The 26,725-nt window shown below is 37.9% G+C and overlaps 1 protein-coding gene across 2 annotated transcripts in view; it reads left to right on the top strand.

Moving 5' to 3' along the window:
* The window catches only part of LOC130921934 (plexin-A1-like), a 484,623-nt gene that overhangs the window by 202,908 nt on the left and 254,990 nt on the right, over positions 1 to 26,725 (top strand). For both annotated transcript variants that reach the window (XM_057846316.1, XM_057846315.1), the window contains exon 4: positions 8,817 to 8,957. In XM_057846316.1, coding sequence (XP_057702299.1) covers positions 8,817 to 8,957 — 141 coding nt within the window. The remainder of the gene's footprint in view (positions 1 to 8,816; positions 8,958 to 26,725) is intronic.

Here is a 26,725-nt window from a genome sequence, read left to right as displayed (position 1 = left end):
TTATTTCTTTGTTTGTTTCTCATGATTCCATATTTTTTTCCTCAGAATGGAGTGATTTTATATATATTACCTTGCACTTGCTCTATAAAATTAACATTTACTGACCACCACAATGTTTTTATTCATTTGTTTTAGTGTTTCTGAATGCTAAAGCTTCAAGCTTTTTATCTGAGTTTGTTCTACATTATAAAATGTCTGAGTGAGTGCTTGTCTGAAACTGGTGATTGCATACTTTTTGCTATTTTGGTGGAAGATTTTGATAAACACTTGTTGGTTCCTTTTTTAAAAAAAATTTTGTTTGTTTTATAAACATTGACTCCTTTTTAAAACGATATCTCGATTCTTGGCAGGAGCATATTGATAACCTTTTCGGATACAAAGTATCACGATATATCACCATTTCGATATTTTGTCACACCCTTACCTGAAACAGTTTGGTTCTGTGTTGTTCTATGCTATCCTAATTTATTTAGTTTTCCAATTATTTTGTTTCATTTTCTCAGTCCTTTTCTATTGTTTATATTCATGGTTTTAACAGTTTAAAATCCCGATCCTCTCGCTGTTTTTGTTCCCAGCACATCTCAAGTTTCATTTCCACTTGGTCCATCACTTGTCACTGACCGGGATCATACTCATCAGTGTCATGCTCCTGTCTTATCAACCAGCTCTCACACTGTCATAGCCCCATCACTAGCTAGCTATCTCCGGTGTCTATCATAGCCAAGCAGGCCTTGTGGCAAGATAAAAACTTGGCATTATAGGCTTCTGTGGGAAGAAGGAAGGTGGGAAAAATGCAGATGCGTCATGTAGTCATCCTCAACAGTCATTCCCAGCGTTTCCCTTGGCACATTAATGTGCCGTGATACATCGGCACACAAAGTGCTTTCAAAAATCATCCAATTTTTTGTAAGTGGACGGAAAATGCTTTATTTTTCTATGGATAGAATGTACTGTATGTATGTTCACCTATCTGTGCCAATGACGTGTCGTCACGGAAAGTACAAAACCTACAACAGCTAATTGATCTCGTTCAGAGGTGGGTAGAGTAGCCAAAACTTGAACTCGAGTTTGAGTGGCATTACTTCAAAATAATATCACTAAAGTAAAAGTTTAAAAGTAGTCATTCAAAAAATGGTACTCAAGTACAAGTAAAAAAGTATTTGGTGAAAAAATAAAATACTCAAGTAAAGAGTAACATGAGTAACTGCTTACAATGTCCGATATTTTTCTCCATTCTATTTTCATCTACCGTATTTTTCGGACTATAAGTCGTAGTTTTTTTCATAGTTTGGCTGGGGGTGCGACTTATACATGGAGCGAATTAGGTGTGAAATTATTAACACATAATTATATCATTTTACATGTTATTTTGGTGTTTTGAAGTGACACTGATGGTTTGGTAAACTTGTTAGCATGTTCTTTATGCTATAGTTATCTAAATAACTCTTAATAGCTATGCTACATTAACATACCGGCCACGTTCGCATTTTGTTGTTCATGCATAATGTAACATTATCATTAGAGGTGGGAATCTTTGGGTACCTAACGATCGGATTACGATTCAGAGACTCCGATTCGATTATAAATCGATTATTGATGTCACCCAAAACACAACCCCCCCACACTTTTAATGTTTTGTACATTCGTTCCAAAATAGTTTTTAAAAAGAAATCCTATTAGGCTAAACCAAACTAATATTTCAGTATCAAGTTAGTAGTTAAAAATGTTAAATAAAATACTCAAGTCCCCATTCTGTATCAGCAGCTTTAAACTACATTCAATTAATTTAATGATGTGAATCAACCGTTAAGGTTGATAAAATTGCTCCCGTTATTCCATAAATTCCCTTCTGTCTACTTACAACATGTCAGTTTTAAAACTGTTTCATGATTTAAAGATAGATTCAAGTCAAGATTTTGCCGATTTAAGAGTACTTTAGATAAAAAGTGAATTAGGTTCGCTACAACAGAGCCTTCTAGAGAAGTCTACTGCTTTAAGATGGCGGCTGTTTCTGCAAAACCTACTCATCTTCATTTAATCTTTGTGTGAAGCAACTTCCGTCCCAATCAAAAGCAGTCACTCGTATCTCCCTCTGCTCGTTTGTCTCTTACCTAAGTTACCTAAGTCAGGTCTTTATGCAAAGTGACTGGTATGGAAGAAATTGATTCAAAATCTTAAATACATCAAAGTTTGACCTGTGCCTTAAATGGGCTTGCCTTCAGTCCTTGAGGTTCCATTGTAATATTACAGCCAAATGAAAGAGAGAAAAAAAGCGCTACAGACAACTGTTTCAATCATTATGTGAAACCATTCATCAAGTATTTACTGGAAAGCTAAGCAATAGAGAGGAGACAATGACTGAGTAGCGGTGTCTCCTGCTGTCACCGAATGCTGTATTGATTTCTTGACTTGATAAACATGCACAGTCACATCATGAATACTCTTTAAAATTACACACGCATAAGGAAAATCCACTTGTAGATTGATGGGACCAACATTGAGATTTTTAGGGCTCCGCACACACACCATAAAGTTTGTCTGTTGGCTACTGTTGAAATGGTTCCTTTAATCTCTGGTGCTTTTGAACCTTCTGTTATCGGATCAAACCAGCATTCTATATGTATGAAATTTATTCACTCGTCCATCAATCCATCCATCATTGGATCCATCTGCACGGATCATACACTCAGTTGTACTTAAATCTTAGTAATAGAGTTACACAGCTGGTTTTTATATTTTCAGCTTTGGCTGTGGTCCATTCTGAATAAATGGATTTGAAACAATTTATTACTCTTTTTCAAGGGTCGTCTACCTTCAATTGCTTACCTTCTGCTTTTTTTTTCCTCCATACATTTCTCACTTCCCACATTTGTGTTAATACTGCATACAATATCCTTCTTAAGATAGAGGGAATGGGTGACTGAAACAGCAAAAGGCAAAGGAGAAATTTGTTACACGTAAACTTGTAGGTAAGCAAACATTCTACATCATTTTGACTGTGAATCTTTTTGTTGAGGGTAAAATGTGCTAATGATAGAAGCCCACTTAAACCCTAACCCAGGCATCTCAGATCTTGTTTTTCCCCCTCATTTTTTAGCTGACTTTAAAAATTGTGTTGAAATGCTTCATTCATCTTTAAGTGTGTTTGCTTTCGCGTAGATACGATCAATCTGTTAATATAACGCTTTCATTGTTTACTGGTCCATTTTTCTGATAACATCCATTTTTCCTCTCATTTCCTGGGCTTTATCTTTGTTAAACTCTTGTATGATAATAATTAGAGGCGTGGGAAATTTCGGATTCTTAGATTATTCGCAATTCGGCCGTGGAAGATTCGAGAACGGTTCACAAACATCCAAATTCCGATTATTGAATTATACCAGGTAAAGCGGAAGTAAAACACAGTAGGCGCGGTCTTTGGGACGCAATGAGGAACGGACCGAGAGTAAATATCATGTTCAACTCATGCCACTAGATAAAAAAACAATCATACCTGAATGCGGCCGACAGCCGCTACAAACAACGCCCAGTTGCTAGTTGCTACAAACATACGGCGACCGACAGCCGTTACAAACAACGCCCAGTTGCTAGTTGCTACAAACATACAGCTACAGTAGATATCATATATATGTAGAACTAGATGTAAAATGACAGACTACGTAGGTGTTAGAAGATGTATTATTGAACAGAGATGCGAAATGACACTTTCCGGCTCTGTTTTAGCGAACTTAATTAACTTTTTATCTAAAATACTCCTAAATCGGCAGAATCTACTCTTGAATCTATCTTTAAATGATGAAACAGTTTTAAAACTTTGACATGTCAAAAGTAGACAGAAGGGAAATTATGGAATAAAGGGAGCAATTTTAACAACTGTAACGGTTGATTCACAACATTAAATTAATTGAATGTAGTTTAAAGCTGCTGATACAGAATGGGGACTGGAGTATTTTATTTACTGTTATTTTTGTATATTTGTTTACTGTTATATGTTAACTTGATACTGAAATAGTAGTTTGGTTTAGCCTGAGAGGATTTTTGAACAATTTTAGAACTAATGTACAAAACATTAAAATAAAAAACAAAAAAAAAAGGAGGGGGGTGCATCAATAATCATTTTATAATCGAATCGGAGCCTCTGAATCGTAATCGAATCGTTAGGTGCCCAAAGATTCCCAGCCCTAGTCTTAACCCCTTGTACTGACTCCATTTTCAAAGCTGGAAAAAGGCAAAAAGTTGGAAAAAAGTTGACAATTTTCTTCAAGGTCGAAAGCGATCATACAGCAAAGAAGGATCCAGGCGAGGATCCAAGGTCACCATATCACAAGTCAGCAAAAGGTTCCTGAGAGAAAAAGACAAAGATTAGTTAAACATTCAGTCTCTTGATGGCTCTCTTGGGGCGGGCCGTGAGAAGGAAGAAGGGTGTGTTTGGGGGTTGTTTAGGATTATTGCCTGTTTGTGGATTGGGCAGGAGGATTTGTGAGTTACTGTTGTCAGGGCAACAAGGGTTGTGGATTTTGCCACCTCAGCGTCAAAGGGGCTCTTGGAGTCTTGTCAGTTGTGTTATCAATTGGATATCTGCCGTTCTCCAGTTTTCCTTGTGTTGGGACAGGACGTCCCCCCATTTGTTCTGGACTGTCCGGAAGAACTGATTGCGGGAGTTGGTGCGTCAATCTTACTCAGTCAGTTGCATGACACACACGCGTTCGGCTTCCGTGATAAGAAAGCGCCATGAATCTCTATATGCCCTATGTCAAATATATTCTGCTTGTTTTCCTTAAACTATGATATAAGTGCTGTTTATTTTATAATGGGTGTGTTAAAGTAATATAAACAGTCAAACAGTAAATACAAGAAATTATACTATTCCCTGATTGATTATATTAAGTGTGTTAGATTAATGCAAAGAGTTAGACGGTGCCTACAAGAAAAGGTACTATTTCCTTCAGGGAAAAAAATAAAAATTTTTTTTTTTTTTTTTTTACGATATATTGCAATATTAAAACTAGAAGAATTTTCACCAGACTTAAATAGCTCTGTTTGGGAAGACTTTGGATGACTCGCTATGACCTGACAGCATTGTATTCATTAAAGATGTCCCGATCCGATCACACGATCGTAAATCGGGCCGATCAAGCCATTTTTCATAATTTGGAATCCAGTGAAAAGGATCAGGTTTTTAATTTAAAAAATATATTTGTTTTTCTGCTTCATGCTTGTGCAACCTCTCACGCGCCCTCCTGCAGTGAAAGCAGTGTGACCAAACTGTTTTTCTTGGTCACCAGTGCAGCTGGCGTTTGGCACTTAAAGTTAACGATGATTGACAGGTTAGAAGCTTTGATCTGGCTCAGAGACGCCTCGGTAGCTCTACGATCAAAGACACAAATGTGTGAGGGGCAGTTTACATGGCGACTCTGCGACACGAAGACGCAACGATTGAGTAGCGGAATTGCTTCGCGTGCATATGGTGTCGGCGAAGACGAAAAACTCTGAATCCTGCCTCCAAAGTGGAAGAATTCGATTGCGGGGGCTTGAGGAGGTGCTTGCTCCCCATGCATATCAAAAGCTCCTGCCGTGCGGGACCCGAGCCGATAACGTCAGCACTCGTACACGTCACATTGGGCGTGCACAGCAGTGCTATTAAACATTAAAAACAGAAAATGGCGGAACGTCTGCTTTAATTTACTGTTTTAATAATATTTTTAAATTTAAATATGTTGAATGTTTCCATTTTTTTGTGCCTTTTGGAGCAAAAGGAAAATGCCATTGCTTGGAGTGGGCGGGCATGTTTTTTTTCCCGGGCTGAGCATCATTCGCTGTCGCCTTGTAAATCTGCACTGCCCCCTAGGGCCTGGCATGAATACTACACTATTTTCATGCGGAATTGCGACATTGTTCGAATGGAGACAGAACCAGATAAATGCAAATTTTGAAATTTTTCGTCTTCTCGGAGATTCACCATGTAAACTGCCCCTTAATCATAATTAAGCTTGGTAAACCATCTGAAGTGTGCTGTGGCAACTCATTCATTGTGTAAGTGAGAAGCTGTTCCCGGCAGCGTGAGCATTAAAGGAAAAAACAACTTTTTACCTCGGTATCGGCATATTCACAAAATCAGGTGACTTGGACTTGGGTGCAAAAATATGCGATCGGGACATCCCTAGTATTCAAATAATTGCATTTAATTCAGTCTAAAGGGGTTTATCTGTGAATGATGAACATAAGCGTGCATAAATGGGATCCAGGAAACCATGCCATTGCCATGGCAATGTTCAAGCGATATATTTTTATTGAGCAATATTTGCTCATAATCAACTGGGATAGGCGCCAAAAGCATAAACCTTCTTGTGGATAATGAATGAACGAATATTGAGTTATACCTGTCCTGTATGTTTGTTTCTCATCATCATTTGTCTGCTATACCGGCGTGAGCCTACAGTATCGCTTAGTGTGTCTGTATATTGTTCCCAACTAGTCATTGCCTCCTGTCCCTTCCTTGTCAGTGTGAGCTGATAGCACAGCGAGTTGACAATAATGGAGAGATCCTTTGTCATTGCTTTGTGATTTTCGTTTGCCACCGAGATGGCTCAAAGCCATCCCAGCTAGACAATATCCCATCTTCTTTTTGCACCATTACTGTTCAGGTCTTAGTGAACTATTCACCAAAGATCACAAAAGACACCTTTACTTTCGAGGCACTACACAATGATTTCCCTCTTCTTCACATGTGTCATGAGATTAGTGTGACTCTTTCCAAGCGATGTGCTATACAACTGCATTGTTTGATTTCTGCTGTTCTGTGGATCGGTTATTTCTTTTTAAGATTCAGTCGTGTACCTTTTCATACCTATCATGTCACCATAACTAGAATACACAGCACCATAATCAATGGACACAGTTAGCAAAGACTTGAAATTAAGAACTTTAGCTAGTACGGTGGGGCAAATAAGTATTAAGTCAATCACCAATTGCGCACGTTCTCCTACTTGAAAAGATTTGAGAGGCCTGTAATTGTCAACATGGGTAAACCTCAACCATGAGAGACAGAATGTGGGGAAAAAACAACAGAAAATCACAGTTTGATTTTTAAAGAATTTATTTCCAAATTAGAGTGGAAAATAAGTATTTGGTCACCTACAAACAAGCAAGATTTCTGGCTGTCAAAGAGTTCTAACTTTTTCTAACGAGGTCTAACAAGGCTCCATTCGTTACCTGTATTAATGGTACCTGTTTTTACTCATTATTGGTATAAAAGCCACCTGTCCACAACTTCAGTCAGTCACACTCCAAACTCCACTATGGCCAAGACCAAAGAGCTGTCGATGGACACAAGTGACAAAATTGTAGACCTGCACCAGGCTGGGAAGACTGAATCTGCAATAGGTAAAACGCTTGGTGTAAAGAAATCAACTGTAGGAGCAATTATTGGAAAATGGAATACATACAACACCGCTGATAATCTCCCTCGATCTGGGGCTCCATGCAAGATCTCACCAAGTGGCATCAAAATGATAACAAGAACGGTGAGCAAAAATCCCAGAACCACATGGGGGGACCTAGTGAATGACCTACAGTGAGCTGGGACCACAGTAACAAAGGCTACTATCAGTAACACAATGCACTGCCAGGGACTCAAATCCTGCACTGCCAGACGTGTCCCCCTGCTGAAGCCAGTACACGTCCAGGCCCATCTGCGGTTCGCTAAAGAGCATTTGGATGATCCAGAAGAGTACTGGGTTGGTGTTATGGTCAGCTGAAACCAAAATAGAACTTTTTGGTAGAAACACAGGTTCTCGTGTTTGGAGGAAAAAGAATACTGAATTGCATCTGAAGAACACCATACCCACTGTAAAGCCTGGGGGTGGAAACATCATGATTTGGGGCTGTTTTTCTGCAAAGGGACCAGGTCGACTGATCTGTGTAAAGGAAAGAATGAATGGGGCCATGTATCGAGAGATTTTGAGTGAAAATCTCCTTCCATCAGCAAGGGCATTGAAGATGAGACGTGGCTGGGTCTTTCAGCATAACAATGATCCCAAACACACAGCCAGGGCAACAAAGGAGTGGCTTCGTAAGAAGCATTTCAAGGTCTTGGAGTGGCCTAGCCAGTCTCCAGATCTCAACCCCATAGAAAATCTGTGGAGGGAGTTAAAAGTACGTGTTGCCCAACGACAGCCCCAGAACATCACTGCTCTAGAGGAGATCTGCATGGAGGAATGGGCCAAAATACCAGCAACAGTGTGTGAAAAGCTTGTGAAGAAAACGTTTGGCCTCCGTTATTGCCAACAAAGGGTACATAACAATGTATTGAGAAGAACTTTTGGTATTGACCAAATATTTATTTTCCACCATGCTTTGCAAATAAATTCTTTAAAAATCAAATCAATGTGATTTTCTGTTTTTTTTTTTCGTCCCCCACATTCTGTCTCTCATGGTCGAGGTTTACCCATGTTGACAATTTCAGGCCTCTCTAATATTTTCAAGTGGGAGAACTTGCACACTTAGTGGTTAACTAAATACTTATTTGCCCCACTGTATGTCAAACTGCTGTTTCTCCAGACAGTTGTCACATGTCAATGGAATGGTTGGAGAGCCATTTAAACAGATGACTACTAAGTACAGATACGCATCACATTGGTTCTTTGCAGAATCTGCATAGCAAATTGCAACGTCTGGATGAAAAACAACAATGTTATCCCAATATGTTATGATGTCTTTGTACTTGTATACACTGTTGATAGTGAACAAAATGGAAATGTTGAATGATTTTTTTGCATAAGTTAGTTAATTTATTTGTTGATTGTGTTTTTCTTCAGATCTTGGTGAACTCTGTGAGTCCAAACCGCCCAGCAGTACTCTATGAGAAGGTGACCTTAAGTGAAGGAGGAAGTCCCTTGCTGAGAGACATGCTCTTTAGCCCTGATCAGCAATACCTCTACACACTGACTGATAAACAGGTGAGTTTGTAGTTTCTTTTTAAATAATAAACATTAAAAATTGGCCACAAAAAATGCACTGAAATCCACAGTTTTCCCCTGAAAATACATTGGCAGGCTGTTGAGCAAATGCAAAAGCAACAGATGGCAGTACAAACCCATTGAAAAACTTAATCGATTAATACTAATAAGTCAGAAGAAGCCTGAAGGAAGTGCTTTTCATAAATATTGTTGCATATTTTATTGTAAGTCTTGTTGAGTACATTCAGACATGACACTTTTTTTCCAACAGACCATTATAAACTGTTAATGGCCAAAAAGCAGCCCCATTAAGCATTACCCTCAGCATAGTATTTTAAAGGGATCAACGGAAAGAAAGACTTGTAGTTCTTATAAGATAAACGTTATTATGAGTTAAAATAATTTGTAATTGAAACCTCTCTAGATGTTTTTATTTTTATACAATTTGTAATATTGGTTTAACTGGTAGGTCACCATCTTTGTTGACGTCGCAGAGCGGTGACGTCACATGATTACACTGCCCAGCTTCCAAAGTATGACTTTAGTGACATAAACATGTCATCCGTTCAACCCTTTCAATTTGAACGCGAGAGTACCATTAACAAGCATGACAGCACTGTTCATATTTTACAAAACGAGCAGCCAAAGCAAAATGAACAGGAAAGACGGGATGAGACGAGACAAGAGTAGAGGGAAAAAAAGTGTTCTACCAAAATATGCGACACCGGCGAAAGTTCTACAAGAGGAGAATTTGACACCCAAAGTACTACCTTGCGCTTTCAGCTTTTTTTTTTTTTTTTTTTTTTTATGCATACAGACAAAACAAACCAAAAATGCCTTTTAAAAAAATACTTCAATGTAATATCAAATAAGGGTGGTTTAAATATGGTACGTCACTAATGTGGTCAACTGATCAACAATCTGCTTTAAAGCTAAGCTAGCTAAGAAAACACAATGCTTAAAAGGTGGAGAGGGAAACGCGTGCAAAAAGTATTTTGAGGCAATGAAAAGGTAATAAAAGACTTAAAATAAAAAAAAACAAAAAAAAAAACAAATAGTAAGTACTAGCCGCTTTCAACCGATGAGCACATGTGTTGGACGTCTCGCTGCGTAGAAGGAATTGCAGCAACCCGACAGTGACAATCTATGTCATCACACCGACCGTCCATTGCACACTTAAAACATGGTGCCCTCCGTAAGTCAAAACATGTACTAAATACTAGGGCTGCAGCTATCGATTATTTTAGTAGTCGATTAATCGATAAACTAGTTAGTTCGAATAATCGAGTAATCAAATAAGGAACATAAAAAAATTAAAATACCTGAGCTGAGCCTCAAACGGTATAAAAAAAAAAAAAAAACATAAGGATCTATGTACAACAAAAGAACAACTGACTAACTTAAATAGCAAAAGTCTGCTGGCTTAAATGCTGCATTTTTTTACAGTGCTGTTAACAAATGCTTCAGACACATATTCCCACAAAAAAAACGGCTAAATATACCTATAAACTAAATTACAAATGGATTAAAAAAAACATGACATCAAACAAAAACTTGGTTTATGTTGGTCTTAACATGGAGGAGCTGGATTCAGCCATGTGAAATGACTCTGAGGAAAACTGGAGGGCAGTGTATTCAACCAAATAAATAAAACTAAATCCAAACTTTCAAAATAAACCATTACAATGCCACTTGAATTAAAAGAATACTCGAAGCACCAAAAGTTAATTTGTCTTTTTTTTTTTTTTTGTAATCGAATACTCGAATTAATCGATTAATCATTGCAGCACTAATGAGGATCTAAGTCAAACAAAAGAACAGTTTGCTAACTTGTATAGCAAAACCTGCTAGCTTAAATGCTATAAAATGCAATATTCATTCATTTATTTATTTATTTATTTATACAATGCTCTTAACAAATGGTTCATACACATATTTGCACAAAACGGCTAAATACCCTATTGGTCCGAATATAAGACGGCCCTGATTATAAGACGACCCCCTCTTTTTCAAGACTCAAGTTTGAAAAAAGACATTTTGAACACCAAATTTCTATACAGAAAATAATTACAGTACATCTGAAACAAATGATTATAACAATATATTTGAGAGAAAAAGCATGTTATTTGGCCTCATTCAAATGTTAATATCTGAACATTTAAATATGTAAACTAAAGTGCAATCACATTTCTAAATGAATGGCTTCTGGTTTTTGAAATGTAAATAAACCAATCTATTGTGATAAAACAACAAGATAGCAATAACTGCATTCACCATCAAAGTGAATTCTAACTGTAAATGTAGTCTTGAAACAAATCTGAATAAGGAAAAACATTCCAATGAAATAATGCAAACTAGTTAAACTTGAGAGTAGCTGAGATCCGTCATGACAGAACATCACTTCAATGATATCTGGCGCCATCTAGCGTTGTGAATGGGTATAATTTCTAGACTGCGAATATAAGACGACCCCCACTTTTTCAGTCTTATTTCAATGCAAAAAACACAGTCTTATATTCGTGCCAATACGGTATATGATTATCTAAGTCGAACAAAAGAACAGTTGGGTAACTTACATAGCAAAAGTCCGCTAGCTTAAATGCTATAAAAAAAAAAAGTTTTTTTTTTTTTTTTTTTTTTTTTTTTTTTTACAATGCTCTTAACAAATGGTTCAAACACATATTTGCACAATAACGGCTCAATATACCAATAAACTAAAATTACAAATGGAAAAAAAAACCCAGCTCAAACAAAAACTTAGCTTATGTTAGTCTTAACAGAGAGCAGCTGGATTCAGCCATGTGAAATTGTTATATTCACTGTTGCCACCAGAGGGCAGTGTATCCTCCCAAACAACTACATGCAAACACTTTCAAAACAAACCATCACAACGCCACTTTAATTAAACGAATACTGGAAGCAGCACAATTGATTTCAAATCTTTTTTGTAATAGAATTACTCGAGTTAATTGTTATAGCACTTCAAAATATTATAGATTTTTAAATCAACGGCAATATTTTATGTGTACCTAATAACATATTTTAGTAAAAGAGAACAATTGATGCTTATTAGAGCCTAGAAGTCTTTAAGTAAGAGGTTCCCTTTAACTTTACTCTTGCAATCTCCTCCCATATATATATGGAATACACAAGCCAGCATTGACCTCAGCTAATGAACACACACGCACAGAAATACAGAGCGCTCACATGCAGCGTGTGTCTATATACCTATGGTCATTACCAGCCCTACCGCTGATATAGACCATGTCTACTCTGACGGTAGGGCTGTGAGAGCAAAGAGACAGGATGGGGTTGGAGGGGGTAGCAGGCGGAGGCGAGCGTGTCACAGTTCTGTCGCTCCCCAGGCCCAGCTGCTCCCCTCATTTGTCTGTCTCATTAGTGCAGTGAGTGAAGGAAGCTTGCATGATGCGAAGATGGCCATTTTTAATAGATCTAAAGCTGCTGTCTGATTAAAACGGGGGAGATCTATGTCTGATGTTTGCTTTTATGGAAGGTGTTGGAGACTTGGCAAATCTCCTCTGCAGCGAGCCCAGCCAACACTATTAAATGGAATCATATTTCTTAGTTAAAGACCAGTGGGTGAGGGCTTTACAAGAATTGACACGGTCATTTGTGGTAAATAAACTTTTTAGAACTTGGAACAAACTGCACATAGTTGTTTTACTTTCATGTAATTATGGTCACGAAAAGCTGATCCAGTCAGCAGGAGTCAGGACAGGAAGTTGTCGGCCATAGCGTGCCAGTAAAAAAAAGACATAATAACACCAAAAACAATAATATAAAACTAATTATGAAATGTACAGTCCAGTGTATCACAAAACTGAGTACACCCCTCACATTTCTGCAGATATTGAAGTACTGTATATGTTTTCATGGGACAACACTGACAAAATGACACTTTGACACAATAAAAGTAGTCTGAGTGCAGCTTATATAATAGTTAATTTATTTTCCCCTCAAAATAACTCAAAATATAGCCATTAATATCTAAACCCAGAGCAACAAAAGTAAGTGCACCCCTATGAAAAAACGTACATCCCTAAATGTTCAAATTAAATACTGCTTATCATTTTCCCTCCAGAATGTCATGTGACTCGTTACAGGAATGCTGTCGGCATTGCTGCAGAGATTGAAGAGGTGGGGGGTCAGCCTGTTAGTGCTCAGACCATACGCCGCACTCTACATCAAATGGCGTACCGCACGCATGCTATTTTTAGACCGTGACGTCGCATCGTAAAGTGGAAGTGTGACATTATAGACCCGCCCTCGCATAGAAACCATGTTAATTCTGCGACTTTTCTCCTGTAATCTTTCAAAAACGAACATGCCGATCACACATTGCTTTTTTGGAACTTGTAGAAACAACTCTAGACATTACAACATATGAAGGATGTTTTCTCCATACGTTTCCCGAAACCAAAACTCGGAGGAAAAAATTTGAGGAATTATTCAACTTGCGCGGACGTTTTAACGCCAGTTAGGTGAAGCCGGGGTGAAGCCATTCACATTTCATATGCAGTAAACGTGTTTTTTTTGGTTGGCATGTTCTTTCAGAGGACAAAGAGGTAAGCCATTTTGATATTTTTGACTTATTTTTTCGTGTGACGTTGTGCCGTGCTGCTTCTGTCTGACAACAAATGGCCTGAAAATAATTAAAATGGTATTTGACTGCCACTGTTACCTCTTCTGTTGTAAAAAAAAAAAAAACTTTAGTAAGGGAAAGTCTAAATAAATTGTAGAATTATGATTTTTTACCATTGAAAAAATTAAATGTGTTCGTTGGCTGTCACTGAGTAACATTTGTGATCGCTACACAAAATATAAATTTCCCCAAAGAACGGTCAGAGACGTAGGACAACCAGAGGATATAATATATAAGAAAGACAGGGCTGGTGGTAAAGGATAGCTTGTTGGAACAGGAGATTGTAATTGTCAGTCGTGTGAGAAAGGTCGGCTCGTTTTTTTCGTCTTTTTAAGCCCTCAACACTCAAGCCATCTCTTTAGCAAGGATTTTCGGAGAGAATTGGTAGGTTTAGCTTCCTAACTATCTCCTTCGTACACAATTTCCATTCATTTCCTACTGGGGACAAACGATGGCGTGTCCTCCCTTAGCAACAGTGCTAACGTCGCGAATATTAATGAGCGGAAGTGACATGTTGCTAGCGGTACGCCATTGGTGTGCATGGTTGTCACCCCAGGAGGAAGCCTCTTCTGAAGACGGTACACAAGAAAGCCCGCTTTGTTGACATGTCTTCAACAAATGTTGCGGGTTTTCTTGTGTACCGTATTCAGAAGAGGCTTCCTCCTGGGGTGACAGCCATGCACACCAATTTGATGTAGAGTGCGGCGTATGGTCTTAGCACTAAAAAGGCTAAACCCCCCCCCCCCCCCCCCCCCCCCCACCAACACACACACACACACACACACACACACACACACACACCTCTTCAATTTCTGCAACAATGCTGACAGCACTCCTGTAACGAGTCACTTGACATTTTGGAGGGAACATGACAAGCATTACTCAATTTGGACATTTAGGGATGTAGTTTCTAAGGATTGTACTCACTTTTGTTGACAGGGGTTTAGATATTAATGGCTTTATTTTAAGGGGAAAATAAATCAAATCTATTATATAAGCTGCACACAGACTACTTTTCATTGTGTCAAAGTGTCATTTTGTCAGTGCTGTCCCATGAAAAGATATACTTAAATATCTGCAGAAATGTGAGGGGTGTAGATACACTGTGTATGTACATTGTGTTGTAGACCCTTTTAATAAATAACATTAGAACTCCCCTATGCGCACACACATACACTAACCCACCCCCTTGTCTTGCTTTTTTGTTAGATCACCAGTAATGGGTAGCAGGCTTGCATTAAGCAGAGCATGGGATCGGGTTGCCAGGCCTGCTTTTTAAACCCCCTTCCAACACTAATGACCAGAGGGGAACTGCTCCCTTCTCTTGCCCTCCACCCTATCCTCATCTTTATCCTCTGCCCTCCATCTACTCTAAAATGCCCCCCACCTTACTTGTACAAATCTGTCTCCACTGACACACACTCACACACGTTTCCATCTAAGCCCAAATTGAGTCCTCCCCTTTCAACTGCCTTATACTGATCCCATTCGCATGTTTTTAATGATCTCTCGCTATTACTGCAATGCCCCTTTTGCACCTCTCTTCAACACACAAACACATCCACATCCACACACACTCACACTCTCTGAAGACTACACAGAGGTGAGAAAATGTAGAATTAGGAAGCTAGATCCTGTAGGAAGAAGAGGCGCACGAATTGAAGGATGGCAATTGAACTGGGGCCGAATTTGCTACACAACACGCCAGGTTACTTTGCATGAGTCAGAAAGCTGTGTTCCTTTTTCTATCTCCAAATGACATAGAGATTGATGCACGCACACACTAGTTCTGTACTGATCCACAGAGACGCGCGCGTATGTACGTACGTGCGTGCGTGTAGCTGGTTGCCTGCAGGGGCTTTTCAGACAAGCCAAGCACATTAAGGTGTCACTGGACATATCCGCTCATGCATGGACCACGACAAGTCTTCCCGGGTCTCCATCCCTCTCTCACTCCATCTCACGCACACAAACACACGTCCTATCTGGTGAGTCAAAGTTAGGGGTGAGGCTCTGTGATTTATGACTCGCTCGGTTCTAGCTATATTCATCACTGTCATTATTATCGATAGAAGATATGACAGCAGGAGAGGGCAGTCTGCTGTGATGGTGCGTTTGTGTGTCTATATATGTATATGATAAATATACTTGTTCTGACAGGATTCTAATTGAAGACAACTCAAATTTGTTGTATTTTGGCCATTATAACATTTATATAGTGTCATTTTAGAAACCTAGGCCTTCACAATATATCATTTGAACATCGGAGTCCCATCTGGCGATATTTGTTGTTGTTTTTTTTTTTTTTTTTTAATGTAAACTAGGGCTGCCCCAAACGACTAATATCAACTGTTCAACTTTCGTTTGTTTTAACCTGAAAATAGATAAAGTAGAGGGCACACTGAAATATTACCACAATTATTTTGAATGAGACACACACATATTCACTGTAACAAAAATTAATTATATAGTATTAATTTATTTATTTAAATATAGTATACTACTATATGTATATACACAATGATACTATAAAGTAACTAACATTAGTGCAGTCATGGATTACAATAAGCAGGCCAGTGCTGTTTCCATTTACTTTTATTATATTATGTATATACAGGGTATATGTATATATTTTCCCCAAGTGAGAGCTTCCATGATCCTAATAAATTTAATATTAATAATAAAAAAAAATATATAATATATATATATTTGTTATAATAAACAAATACAGTCCCTATGTACCGTATGTTGAATGTATATATCCATCTTGTGTCTTATCTTTCTATTCCAACAATAATTTACAGAAAAATATGGCATATTTTATAGATGGTTTGAAATGCGATTAATTGCGATTAATTTTTAAGCTGTAATTAACTTGATTAAAAAATTTTAATCGTTTGACAGCCCTAATATATACAGAATATATATAGATATATATTAGGGCTGTCAAAATTATCGCGTTAACGGGCGTTAATTAATTTTTTAAATTAATCACGTTAAAATATTTGACGCAATTAACGCAGATGCCCCGCTAAGGGAGTTTTAAATGACAGTACATATTGAAACGCTCACTTGTTGTGTTTTATGGAGTTTTGCCGCCCTCTGCTGGCGCTTGGGTGCGACTGATTTTATAGGCATCCATGAGCATTGAGTGACATCAACAATGGCGGGCTACTAGTTTATTTTTTAATTGAAAATTTTACAAATTTTATTAAAACGAAAACATTAAGAGGGGTTTTAATATAAAATTTCTCTACCTTTTACTAACATTTTTCTATTAAGAACTACAAGTCTTTCTATCCATGGATCGCTTTAACAGAATGTTAATAATGTTAATGCCATCTTGTTGATTTATTGTTATAATAAACAAATAGTCCTTATGTACCTTATGTTGAATGTATATATCCATCTTGTGTCTTATCTTTCCATTCCAAGAATAATTTACAGAAAAATATGGCATATTTTATAGATGGTTTGAATTGCGATTAATTGCGATTAATTACGATTAATTAATTTTTAAGCTGTAATTAACTCGATTAAAATTTTTGATTGTTTGACAGCCCTAATATATATTTTATATATATATATATATATACACAGAATATATACATGTGTATATTTACAGAATATATTTCTGTATATTTACAGAAAAATATGGCATATTTTATAGATGGTTTGAATTGCGATTAATTGCGATTAATTAATTTTTAAGCTGTAATTAACTCGATTAAAAAAATTTTAATCGTTTGACAGCCCTAATATATATATATATATATATATATATATTATTATTGTTGTTGGAATAGAAAGATAAGACGCAAGATGGATATATACATTCAACATACGGTACATAGGGACTGTATTTGTTTATTATAACAATAAATCAACAAGACTGCATTAACATGATTAACATTCTGTTAAAGCGATCCATGGATAGAAAGACTTGTAGTTCTTAATAGAAAAATGTTAGTAAAAGTTATAGAAATTTTATATTAAAATCCCTCTTAATGTTTTCGTTTTAATAAAATTTGTAAAAATTTCAATCAAAAAAATAAACTAGTAGCCCGCCACTGTTGATGTCAATAATTACTTACACAATGCTCATGGGTGCTGAAGCCTATAAAATCAGTCACACCCAAGCGCCAGCAGAGGGCGGCAAAACTCCATAAAACACAATTAACATGTGGACATTTCTCAGTACTGTCTTTTAAACCTGTCTGAGCGGGGCATGTGCGTTAATTGCGTCAAATATTTTAATATTTAACCGCCCGTTAACGCAATAATTTTAACAGCCCTAATATATATATATTTTATTAAATAAAAATGCACGTTGATACGACGCACATAAAGGTAACTTCCATTTTTAAAAAATCATTATAAAGTTGTATGGACTTACAATCCGCTAGCTTGTTGTTTCTTGTTGTCTTCAAAAATTATACTTGGGTGACGGCGCTTCAAGTGTTCGTTCATAGCCGACGTGCTACCGTGGTATGCGAGCTCAGCTTAGCAAAGAGTACACGCAGTGGCACCCTCCATATTTTCCTAGAACTAATTTCAGGTTCTGGCTATTCGGGTCCACTTTTTTGGCCTTATGCCACTTTCACTTGTCACCAATTCTGCCCTTTTTGGTAATTGGCGGTGTTTTCGACACCTCACCGTAGTGAAGAGTGAACCGGCGATTCACTTCTCTCGTTGTCATCGGTTTGTCCGATTTCCTCCTCAGGAAGGCGGCGGCATGCATAAAAACACAGAGAGGTGTCGGATGGCTGTTTGTGGATACTTTTATTGACCGAAACAAAAACGTGGGGGATGCAGCCACTGAACTCTGCGGTATCGGCGCACTTTCCCAACTCACCGATCTCGCTCCCTCTCTCTCGCTCGCCCACTTTCTTCCTCTTTGCTAAATCTGACAATGCCGGTCACATTCAAATAACAGCGGCCCCCTTGGGGGTGCCGGTAACAACCGCTTGCATTGCGAGCGCCCGCCATTCTAAACTTTATCCGCATGTAATTTTTTTTTTCAACCCGTCATTACCCGTCGACGGTATGTTTTGCCCGTCGACGCATTTACATCATCGATGATGTCGACAACGTCGACTTGTCGGGACAGCTCTAATGTAAACTTTTGTTTTGCCTCATAAAAGCGGCAATTGTGCATAGACATGGCTTCCTGGATTATTAATCAATTAATCAAAAGCAACAAGAAAATGAATTAATTTTCTGTATTGGAAATTCAGTGAGTGCAACTTTGGAGGAAAGGGAAGCTCAAGCAGGATGAGGAGAAGGACAGGGAGGTGTGTAAAGCCTGATTCATGCTACTGCGTTTCGTTGACGGCAGAGCGACGGCGTGGACCCTACATTGAGCACTCGAAGTTCTGCGTGAACGGAACACGTTACTCTGTAATTCACTCCCATGCCATTAGAGGGGTTCGGCTTTGTCTTTGTACAGTTTTTGGGGACTCTTGTCCAATTCGTTTAGTTTTCCTCCGGTCATTGACAGCAATGGCAACAGAGTTCGAACGTGTGTATTTGCTGCTGCAGCTGTGGGGTGGCGTGGCTCAGTGGTAGAGTAGTTGTCCCCCTACCCAGAGGCAATGTCTGGGGTAGGATGAAAGAGGAAGCATAGAAGACGAAACCCACGAATGTTGATGAACTCTGGGAGGCATGCAAGACTGCTTTCTTTGATGTTCCTGATGACTTCATCAATACATTGTATGAATCCTTGCGGAAGCCCATGGAAGTCATATAAAATATTGAATTTGGATCTCACAGCACCACTACTTAATTCGCTTATGTTATGTAACATATTTTTGTATTTGAAGTACATTTTTTGTTACTGGTGTCCGATAATTTTTGGTCCGATAATTATCGGTCCGATAATAGGAATTATGACATCATCACGATAAATCCAATAACTTTATTAATAGGACCAATAATATGTACTGTGCTGGCACACTAGCATGGGAAAGCAGTTGACCATTTGCGGGGCATTGCTCCCTCCTGCTGGTCAGAATAATTGGCTGCATCTATTTTTTGTTACAGTAGTTTGGTTCACATTACAAGCTCATTCACATACACATTGTGGTGTCTAGCAGTAGCATTGACAATCGTGAATGCTTTCTGTTACCTTTCCGCCTCGGATATACAGTATATGTCTGTAAGTATTTTATGTTTACTATAACATATGGATGTGCAACATATGTTTACTTCTGTGGTGAAGGGTCATATGTACAGAACTTAATAAGTTGTTGTGTTATAGAAGCCAGCCAATGCTTTAGTAGCTCAAGCTAGTGTGCTATGCTATACATGTAATAGTTGTGTATATAAGTGTATTGTGCAGTTTGTTGTATATTGAGTATTGAATACGTGTATTTTTCTGTTGTACTTTCACAATATTAAGACGAGGGTCTTCCCATAAAAGCAAGAAAAGACCAAGCCTTGTGGTTTATGGAAGTGCATTCATTTTTAGATGGCTGTCGGGCAGTGCAGAAGTGAAACGCACTGTTTTGTTTATGTCATTATGAAAAATCTGGTGAGATCAAAGGCAAATCTACTGTATGTTGAATCCACCACTAGGTTTTTTTGTTTTTTTTTGTTTTTTGAAACCTCCAGGTGTTCAAAAACTCAGGTTATGCATTTAAAAAATTGTATATTTATTATCGGTTATTGATATCGGTATCGGCTTTGAGGAGCAGGAAGTTATCGATATCTGTATCGATTCCAAAAAATGGATATCAAGCACCCCTATTTTTTGTTCAATTTTCACTCTACTTTCTGTAGGCAACAAAACTTTTGTCTTGCCAAAATTGGACCTTTATGTCTTCATTAAATGATAAATCTTTTTTCTGTGAAACAAATATATCTTTGTACATTCAACATGATTTGGGAAGGTCTTAGCTTTCATATGAGCCATTTCTGAAACCAACTGAATAATTAAAAGTCAGGTTATTAGCAATTGTTTCTACAAAATGGATACGCGACAAGACTTTTGTCGGGGACTGTACTGTGGCTTTTGAGTGTTATTAAAGGAGAGCCAATACTGTACTTCTAATGAGTTAAGTAGGCTGTCATGGTTAAAGAAGCTTCAAAGATGTCGCATTAGACTTTTTTTCAAGGTTGGATTGATTCCTAACATTCGGCAGAGAAATAGTAAGGACAAGTGCATGTTTTGGAGCATCGTTTACATTATACAATGACTTGGCATAAATTCATTTACCGTATCTGTACTGTATGTCTTAAATGGTATTGGCGCCTCAGGTGGAAAACAATGTGTTGTGTTGTCTGACGGATTTCCTGCAACAAGACTTAATTATTTAATGTCTCCAACATATGGTTTTATCACACTTCAATCCAGAGTGAGAGTTTTGTGTTTGTGTTTCCGTCTATCTGTTGACATTCACATATTACTGGTCTATTGCCAATCTCGTTAGTACACACATTAGCACTGGCTGACATGAACACATATAACAAGGCAGCTGGTTGTATCAATCAAGGCTGTCATTTAATGAACTCGATACAGCTAATCAGTCAGTTCTAAGTGGCTAAACGATTAATTTTACCAATTTAACCAACTGGTCGACAGATGATTCCAGGAAGGTAATAAGCACGAAAGTAGTTTAACAGCAAATGCATTTGATGCTTTAATTGATCATTTTAAGTGTGTGATACAGCTTCTGCAAATATTAGCATCTATACAAGGTTGAATTTGAATGTTTTCATTCATTATAATCTAAATATTTAATGATCTAACTAAGTGGTTTTACTCATTGTAACTTTCTGGCTTTTTGTGTGGGACTCAAAGCATAAAAAAGTTGCAATGCACACCACGAGACTTTGAACAAAGCTTTGTCTTTGTCATGCAAATGTTAATGAATGTGTTGCAGTGAGGTGAAGACAGTAGTGACAAGGAGAAGAGTGTGCTTGTACAGATGGGAGTGTAACCAATCCTCTCAATTACAAGAGTTCAAATCATTATTGCACTTTGGTCTGTTCACGACCAAGCAGACGCAGCCAAGATTAGTGGTGTTTGTTTTGAAAAGCTAGTGAAGAAAGCGAATATAGATGTTTGTTTCTAAATACGTTCCACATATTTGAAATGCATTGCTGACAACATGTGCAAGACTGAGAACTGTTATGCTCAATAGTGGAGGAATAGTGTTAAAGCGGAAATGTGAAGTAAGGTTGGCCAACCATGTTTTTGAATATTATCAATGGCTAAACAGTTATAAGTAGGGTTGTTCCGATCATGTTTTTTTGCTCCCGATCCGATCCCGATCATTTTAATTTGAGTATCTGCCGATCCTGATATTTCCCGATCCGATTGCTTTTTTTTTTTTTTTGCTCCCGATTCAATTCCAATCATTCCCGATAATTTTTCTCGATCATATACATTTTGGCAATGCATTAAGAAAAAAAATGAATACAACTCGAATATATATGAATATATACATTCAACATACAGTACATAAGTACTGTATTTATTTATTATGACAATAAATCCTCAAGATGGCATTTACATTATTAACATTCTTTCTGTGAGAGGGATCCACGGATAGAAAGACTTGTGACTTTGTATATTGTGACTAAATATTGCCATCTAGTGTATTTGTTGAGCTTTCAGTAAATGTTACTTTAGCCATGCCCAACTGCATGAAGGGAAGTGGAACCATGACTGTGCGTAGTGCTGCCAATTGATATATATTCTCTGCGTTGGGAAATAACATAAGGGGTTAAGAAAAAGATCAATTGCTACCTTGCTTCCCCACATTGCTTCCCATGATATTTCTAATCTGCCTTTTATCTCTCTCTATAGGTAAAATGACACCATTACAGATTGAGCGCGACAATGCGTGAGTGGGTCGTGCAGCGCATGCATTAATTGCGTTAAATATTTTAACGTGATACATTTTTTAAAAGAATAAATACCGCCGTTATCGGGATAAATTTGATAACCCTACCTTAAGCCTAAAGACTCTGGATGAGTGTAACATATTATGTCTGTAATGTTAAATAAAATTAGAAAACGATTCAATTAAAAAAAAATATATATATATAATATATAAATGTATGTTAAAAAAAGGCATGGCCGATAATTTTTTGCCGATTCCGATACTTTGAAAATGACGTGATCGGGACATCTCTAGTTATAAGCATATTTTCGTTATTTTTTTAAAAAAAATTTTAACGCAACCCTTCCAGATTCTTTGTTTAACCCATAGCAACGCCCTTGAGAAGGAAAATGCTTTTCTTCGGCAATCTTCGGAAATTACGTCACACCTAGAAGTGCGAGGGAAGTCCGCCATAGAAGAGTATTGTTTGTTGCATTGCTTCTCGGTAAGATGCCACGGCGGTGTGTGGCGATGTTTTGTTCTCACTCAAAGGAAAAGTTGTATGAGTGGCCAAAGGATAGCAAGGCACGTAAATGGACATCTTTTGTTCGCACGAAGCGAATGAATTTCACACAATCATTGAGTAGTGTTCTCTGCTGCAAACACTTCGAAGATGCCTGCTTCCTTAACTGGTCTGCTTATGATCAAGGATTTGCCAAAAAGTAAATGTGATTTTTGGATAGATGACTGATGACTTTGTCAAAGCAGAGCTGCCAACTCTTGTGGAATGAACAGTATAAGCTAGCGACGTTAGCCGAAAGTTAACTCGTGGCAATCCCCGATCACAGTTGTTGTTGCGGTCGCTAGGTTAAGCGTGTTTAAATTGTGCGTCATCTACGATCTTGTCCAAAAGGGTTAATCCACTGTCAATCGGGAAAGGGGTGTGGATGTGCATATAAGCGGGTCGGCGTTGCGGTAATTCACGGTCACGTTGCAGTAAGAGACACACACCGCCGGTGAGTTTGTGCACATTTATTTGTATTTGTATTTGTATTATGTATTTCCACCTTCATGCTTCAAGCATTGCATTGCATTTGTACGGTTCGGCGTTTCTTTCACGATGATCGCTTGATAGCCTTCTAGTTTGTTTCGTGAGAGCCGCTGACAGGCGACAATTTAGCGTGTTGGCATTGAGTCAATCTCGCAGCGAATCAGCGAGCGCGCAGGTCACGCAGTGAATCATGGGAAATGTAGTCTCGGGACAACACTGAAGTGGTGCTTTGTAATCTGTTCGCTTGTGTGAAAAAAACTATATTTCCTCACGCCATTAGACGCCACGTCCTGCCGAGAGCCCCGAGCTGTGTTGTACTGTTAGCTCCATGTGTTAATAAAGAAACAAATTTGTCAGCACGTCGTGTGTTCGATACATTTGTAAACAAAAAGCTCATAACAAGACACTATGCACGATCCGTTTAAGAGACGCTGGAGTAGTAGGAGGCAAGGAAGAGATCAGCGAGAAGCAAAACTTCGTGGTTGAATGTGGCAGCAGTCCGCTATTATTTTGTTTTCTTATTGTTGCCACAATAAAGTGGAGAAAGCCATCAACGACTCATCTCCTTCTTTCCCCCCAACGTTTTTATATTATTATTTGCTATGCACGAGAGCTGCCGGATCTGCCAAAATGAACATGAAGTCTGATTATTTTTTTTTTTAACAATGTCATCAGATAGACTAAAACATACAATTATGTGCAAATGCCTGCATCTTTAAATCATGAAAATAATAACAGCCTATATCTTACCAATCCAATAGTGTGCCAATAGTATAGGCACATTGTTTGCATCCTGATTAGCGTCTGGCTAATACATGTTAGGTCCAACATAAAATTCCAACCTCCTCTTCTTCCTCCAACTCTTCAAAAACTTGGATCTCTTCCCTTGCGCTCGATCTATCGCTTTTATCGCTGTTTGAATCATTGGTTGAAAGGCTTTATATGGCGGCCGTATGTATGGAGCTGCCGTCGCTGTTCCTGGTGTGATGTATCACTTCCGGGTTCGTCCCATTTCAGGCTCGAACTTCAGAAATGCGATTATTTTGTCAAATATACAACATATAAATTATTTTTTCATGCTTTATTTGTTGGACAATGTTTAATTACTTTAATTGTGACCCTATTTGGCATGTGAAGAAATTACTTCACATTTCTGCTTTAAAGTCAAGTTTTTAGTTTTCCTAATTTTGGGGGGTTTTGCTAACTTTTTGCCCAAACACATCTGGATTTCCAGCATGAACCGACCCTTCCCCCTTATGAATATCAGAATACATGCCACTCTTTTTTTCATACAAAAGCAACAAATCTCTTCCGTGGGCTTTTTGATTCGGTCATTATCTGCAAATGATCAGAAAAGGAGCCACTTTATTTTTGTGTATGGATCATAAATTGCATGGTTTACAACGGCAGGGAGACGAAAAAATTATGCTGCGTAATGGTGCACACGATTTATTCAGCGGCAACTGTGACCTTGACTCGCCTCGGACAAGGTCCGGCACTTGGAGATGGATGATTTATTAGCACAATAAAACAGTTTCAGAAGTTAAAGAGATTCAGATTTCCCATTCTGCATGTCCAAGCAGAAGAACAGGACAGGTAAAAAAAGAAATAGAAGATGAAATTAGAAAATTCAAAATGAAAATGGGGGATTTATTGGGACTACAAGTGAACATGTTTGCTCGGATATTAATCATAACAATATTATGACACTTCTTGTTGTTCCACAGGGTCTTTAACTACGTAAGGCAGTGATTGAAATACACCACAAGGTGTCTATGGCGAGTTTTAAATTACTTAGAAATCAAGCCAATGAGTATGTTTTGTCCCTCGCCTGACCCCGTAGCTCTGTTTTTTTGTTTTGTGTTTTTTGACTGGGTCTATTGTGATTCACGTTCATTTGATTGCTGGCTTGACAACGTACGAGACCACTGATAGTTTGTATATTGTGACTAAATATTGCTATCCAGTGTATTTGTTGAGCTAAACGAAATGTTTGAATAGAGTTTGACCAAAGTCTGAGTAAGTTTTATGTGTATTTTGCATAGCTATTTTGATTGGGAATGCCAGCTTTTCTTTTTGTGAACATTATTTTATTTTTGAGAGATAGGAATATTATTTTTGTTGTGCTTTCACTAAATGATACTTATGTTTGTTGTGAAGGAGTTGCCGAAGCTTATGCCAATAAACGGCGCGGTCCAATGAACGCCTGTGTCCACTGCCTTTCTCTGCCTCTTAGCTCTCAATGTTCAAAACCGGCGTCATTGTAATCTGTTGGAGGCAATGCATGAGCAGGTCATTCCGCGCATGCGTTAAATGCGCCAAATAGTTTAACGTGATTAATTTAAAAAATTAATTACCGCACGTTAACGCAACAAATTTGACAGCACTATGAAATACAGATTCAAATAGAAGAAAAAAGCAGATTGTCTCTTTATAAAGATTTAAATTTCCTTAATTAACAGAAGATAATGACACACAATTCAGGAACAAAAAGACAGCAATTATCACCTAATATAAAGAAAAGAACAATTAAAAGTAGGCCGGCCTGGACCAAAGCTCCTAGAGCGCTCCAAGGTGCCTTCCAGATGATTTAGTCTCGACCTTCCGACACATGCCCTTTTTCTTCTTTCAAATTGCGAATAGGCAGCCTGACGCCAGCCGGCATTTTAACCCTTTATGTGGCTCACAAGAAAGTGGAACGTTACAAGGCAGGTGCTCCATGTTGTTATCTGCATACAATAACCTTGAGAAAAAAAGCTGTCACTTCTTTCCGACACCTAGTGAATAACACAAATAAGCCTGTTGCGATAACAAAGTTTAGTAGGCGATGTATTGTCTCATAAATTATTACCGATATGTGATATTATTGACCTTTTTTTAAACCAATTCAATCACTAATGTAGTGACAGCACATCCTAATAAATCACCCACTTAAATGCAATAAAAAATAATAAATACAAAAACAACAACAACAAAAACACGCACACAATGCATAATGAGTCATTTGAAAGCTAGCTAAGTGCAGAATATAAAATATATGAGAAACCCAATGCCATTTTTGTTCTCTGGCAATTAGTCCATCAAAAGGGTTTACACAGTATTTGATCCAAAATGACTGTCATCTTGTCGTGTTCTGTTTTGTCCACATGAAAGCAAATTTGAAGCCAAATTATTCATTGCCGATCAGATTTTTCATAAAGGGTGTCATTTAAAAGCTATTCTTTGT

Source organism: Corythoichthys intestinalis, chromosome 9 (assembly GCF_030265065.1).
Source record: "Corythoichthys intestinalis isolate RoL2023-P3 chromosome 9, ASM3026506v1, whole genome shotgun sequence".
Taxonomy (NCBI): domain Eukaryota; kingdom Metazoa; phylum Chordata; class Actinopteri; order Syngnathiformes; family Syngnathidae; genus Corythoichthys; species Corythoichthys intestinalis.
The sequence above is the reverse complement of the archived record's forward strand: the minus strand, read 5'-3'. Positions and strand labels throughout refer to the sequence as shown.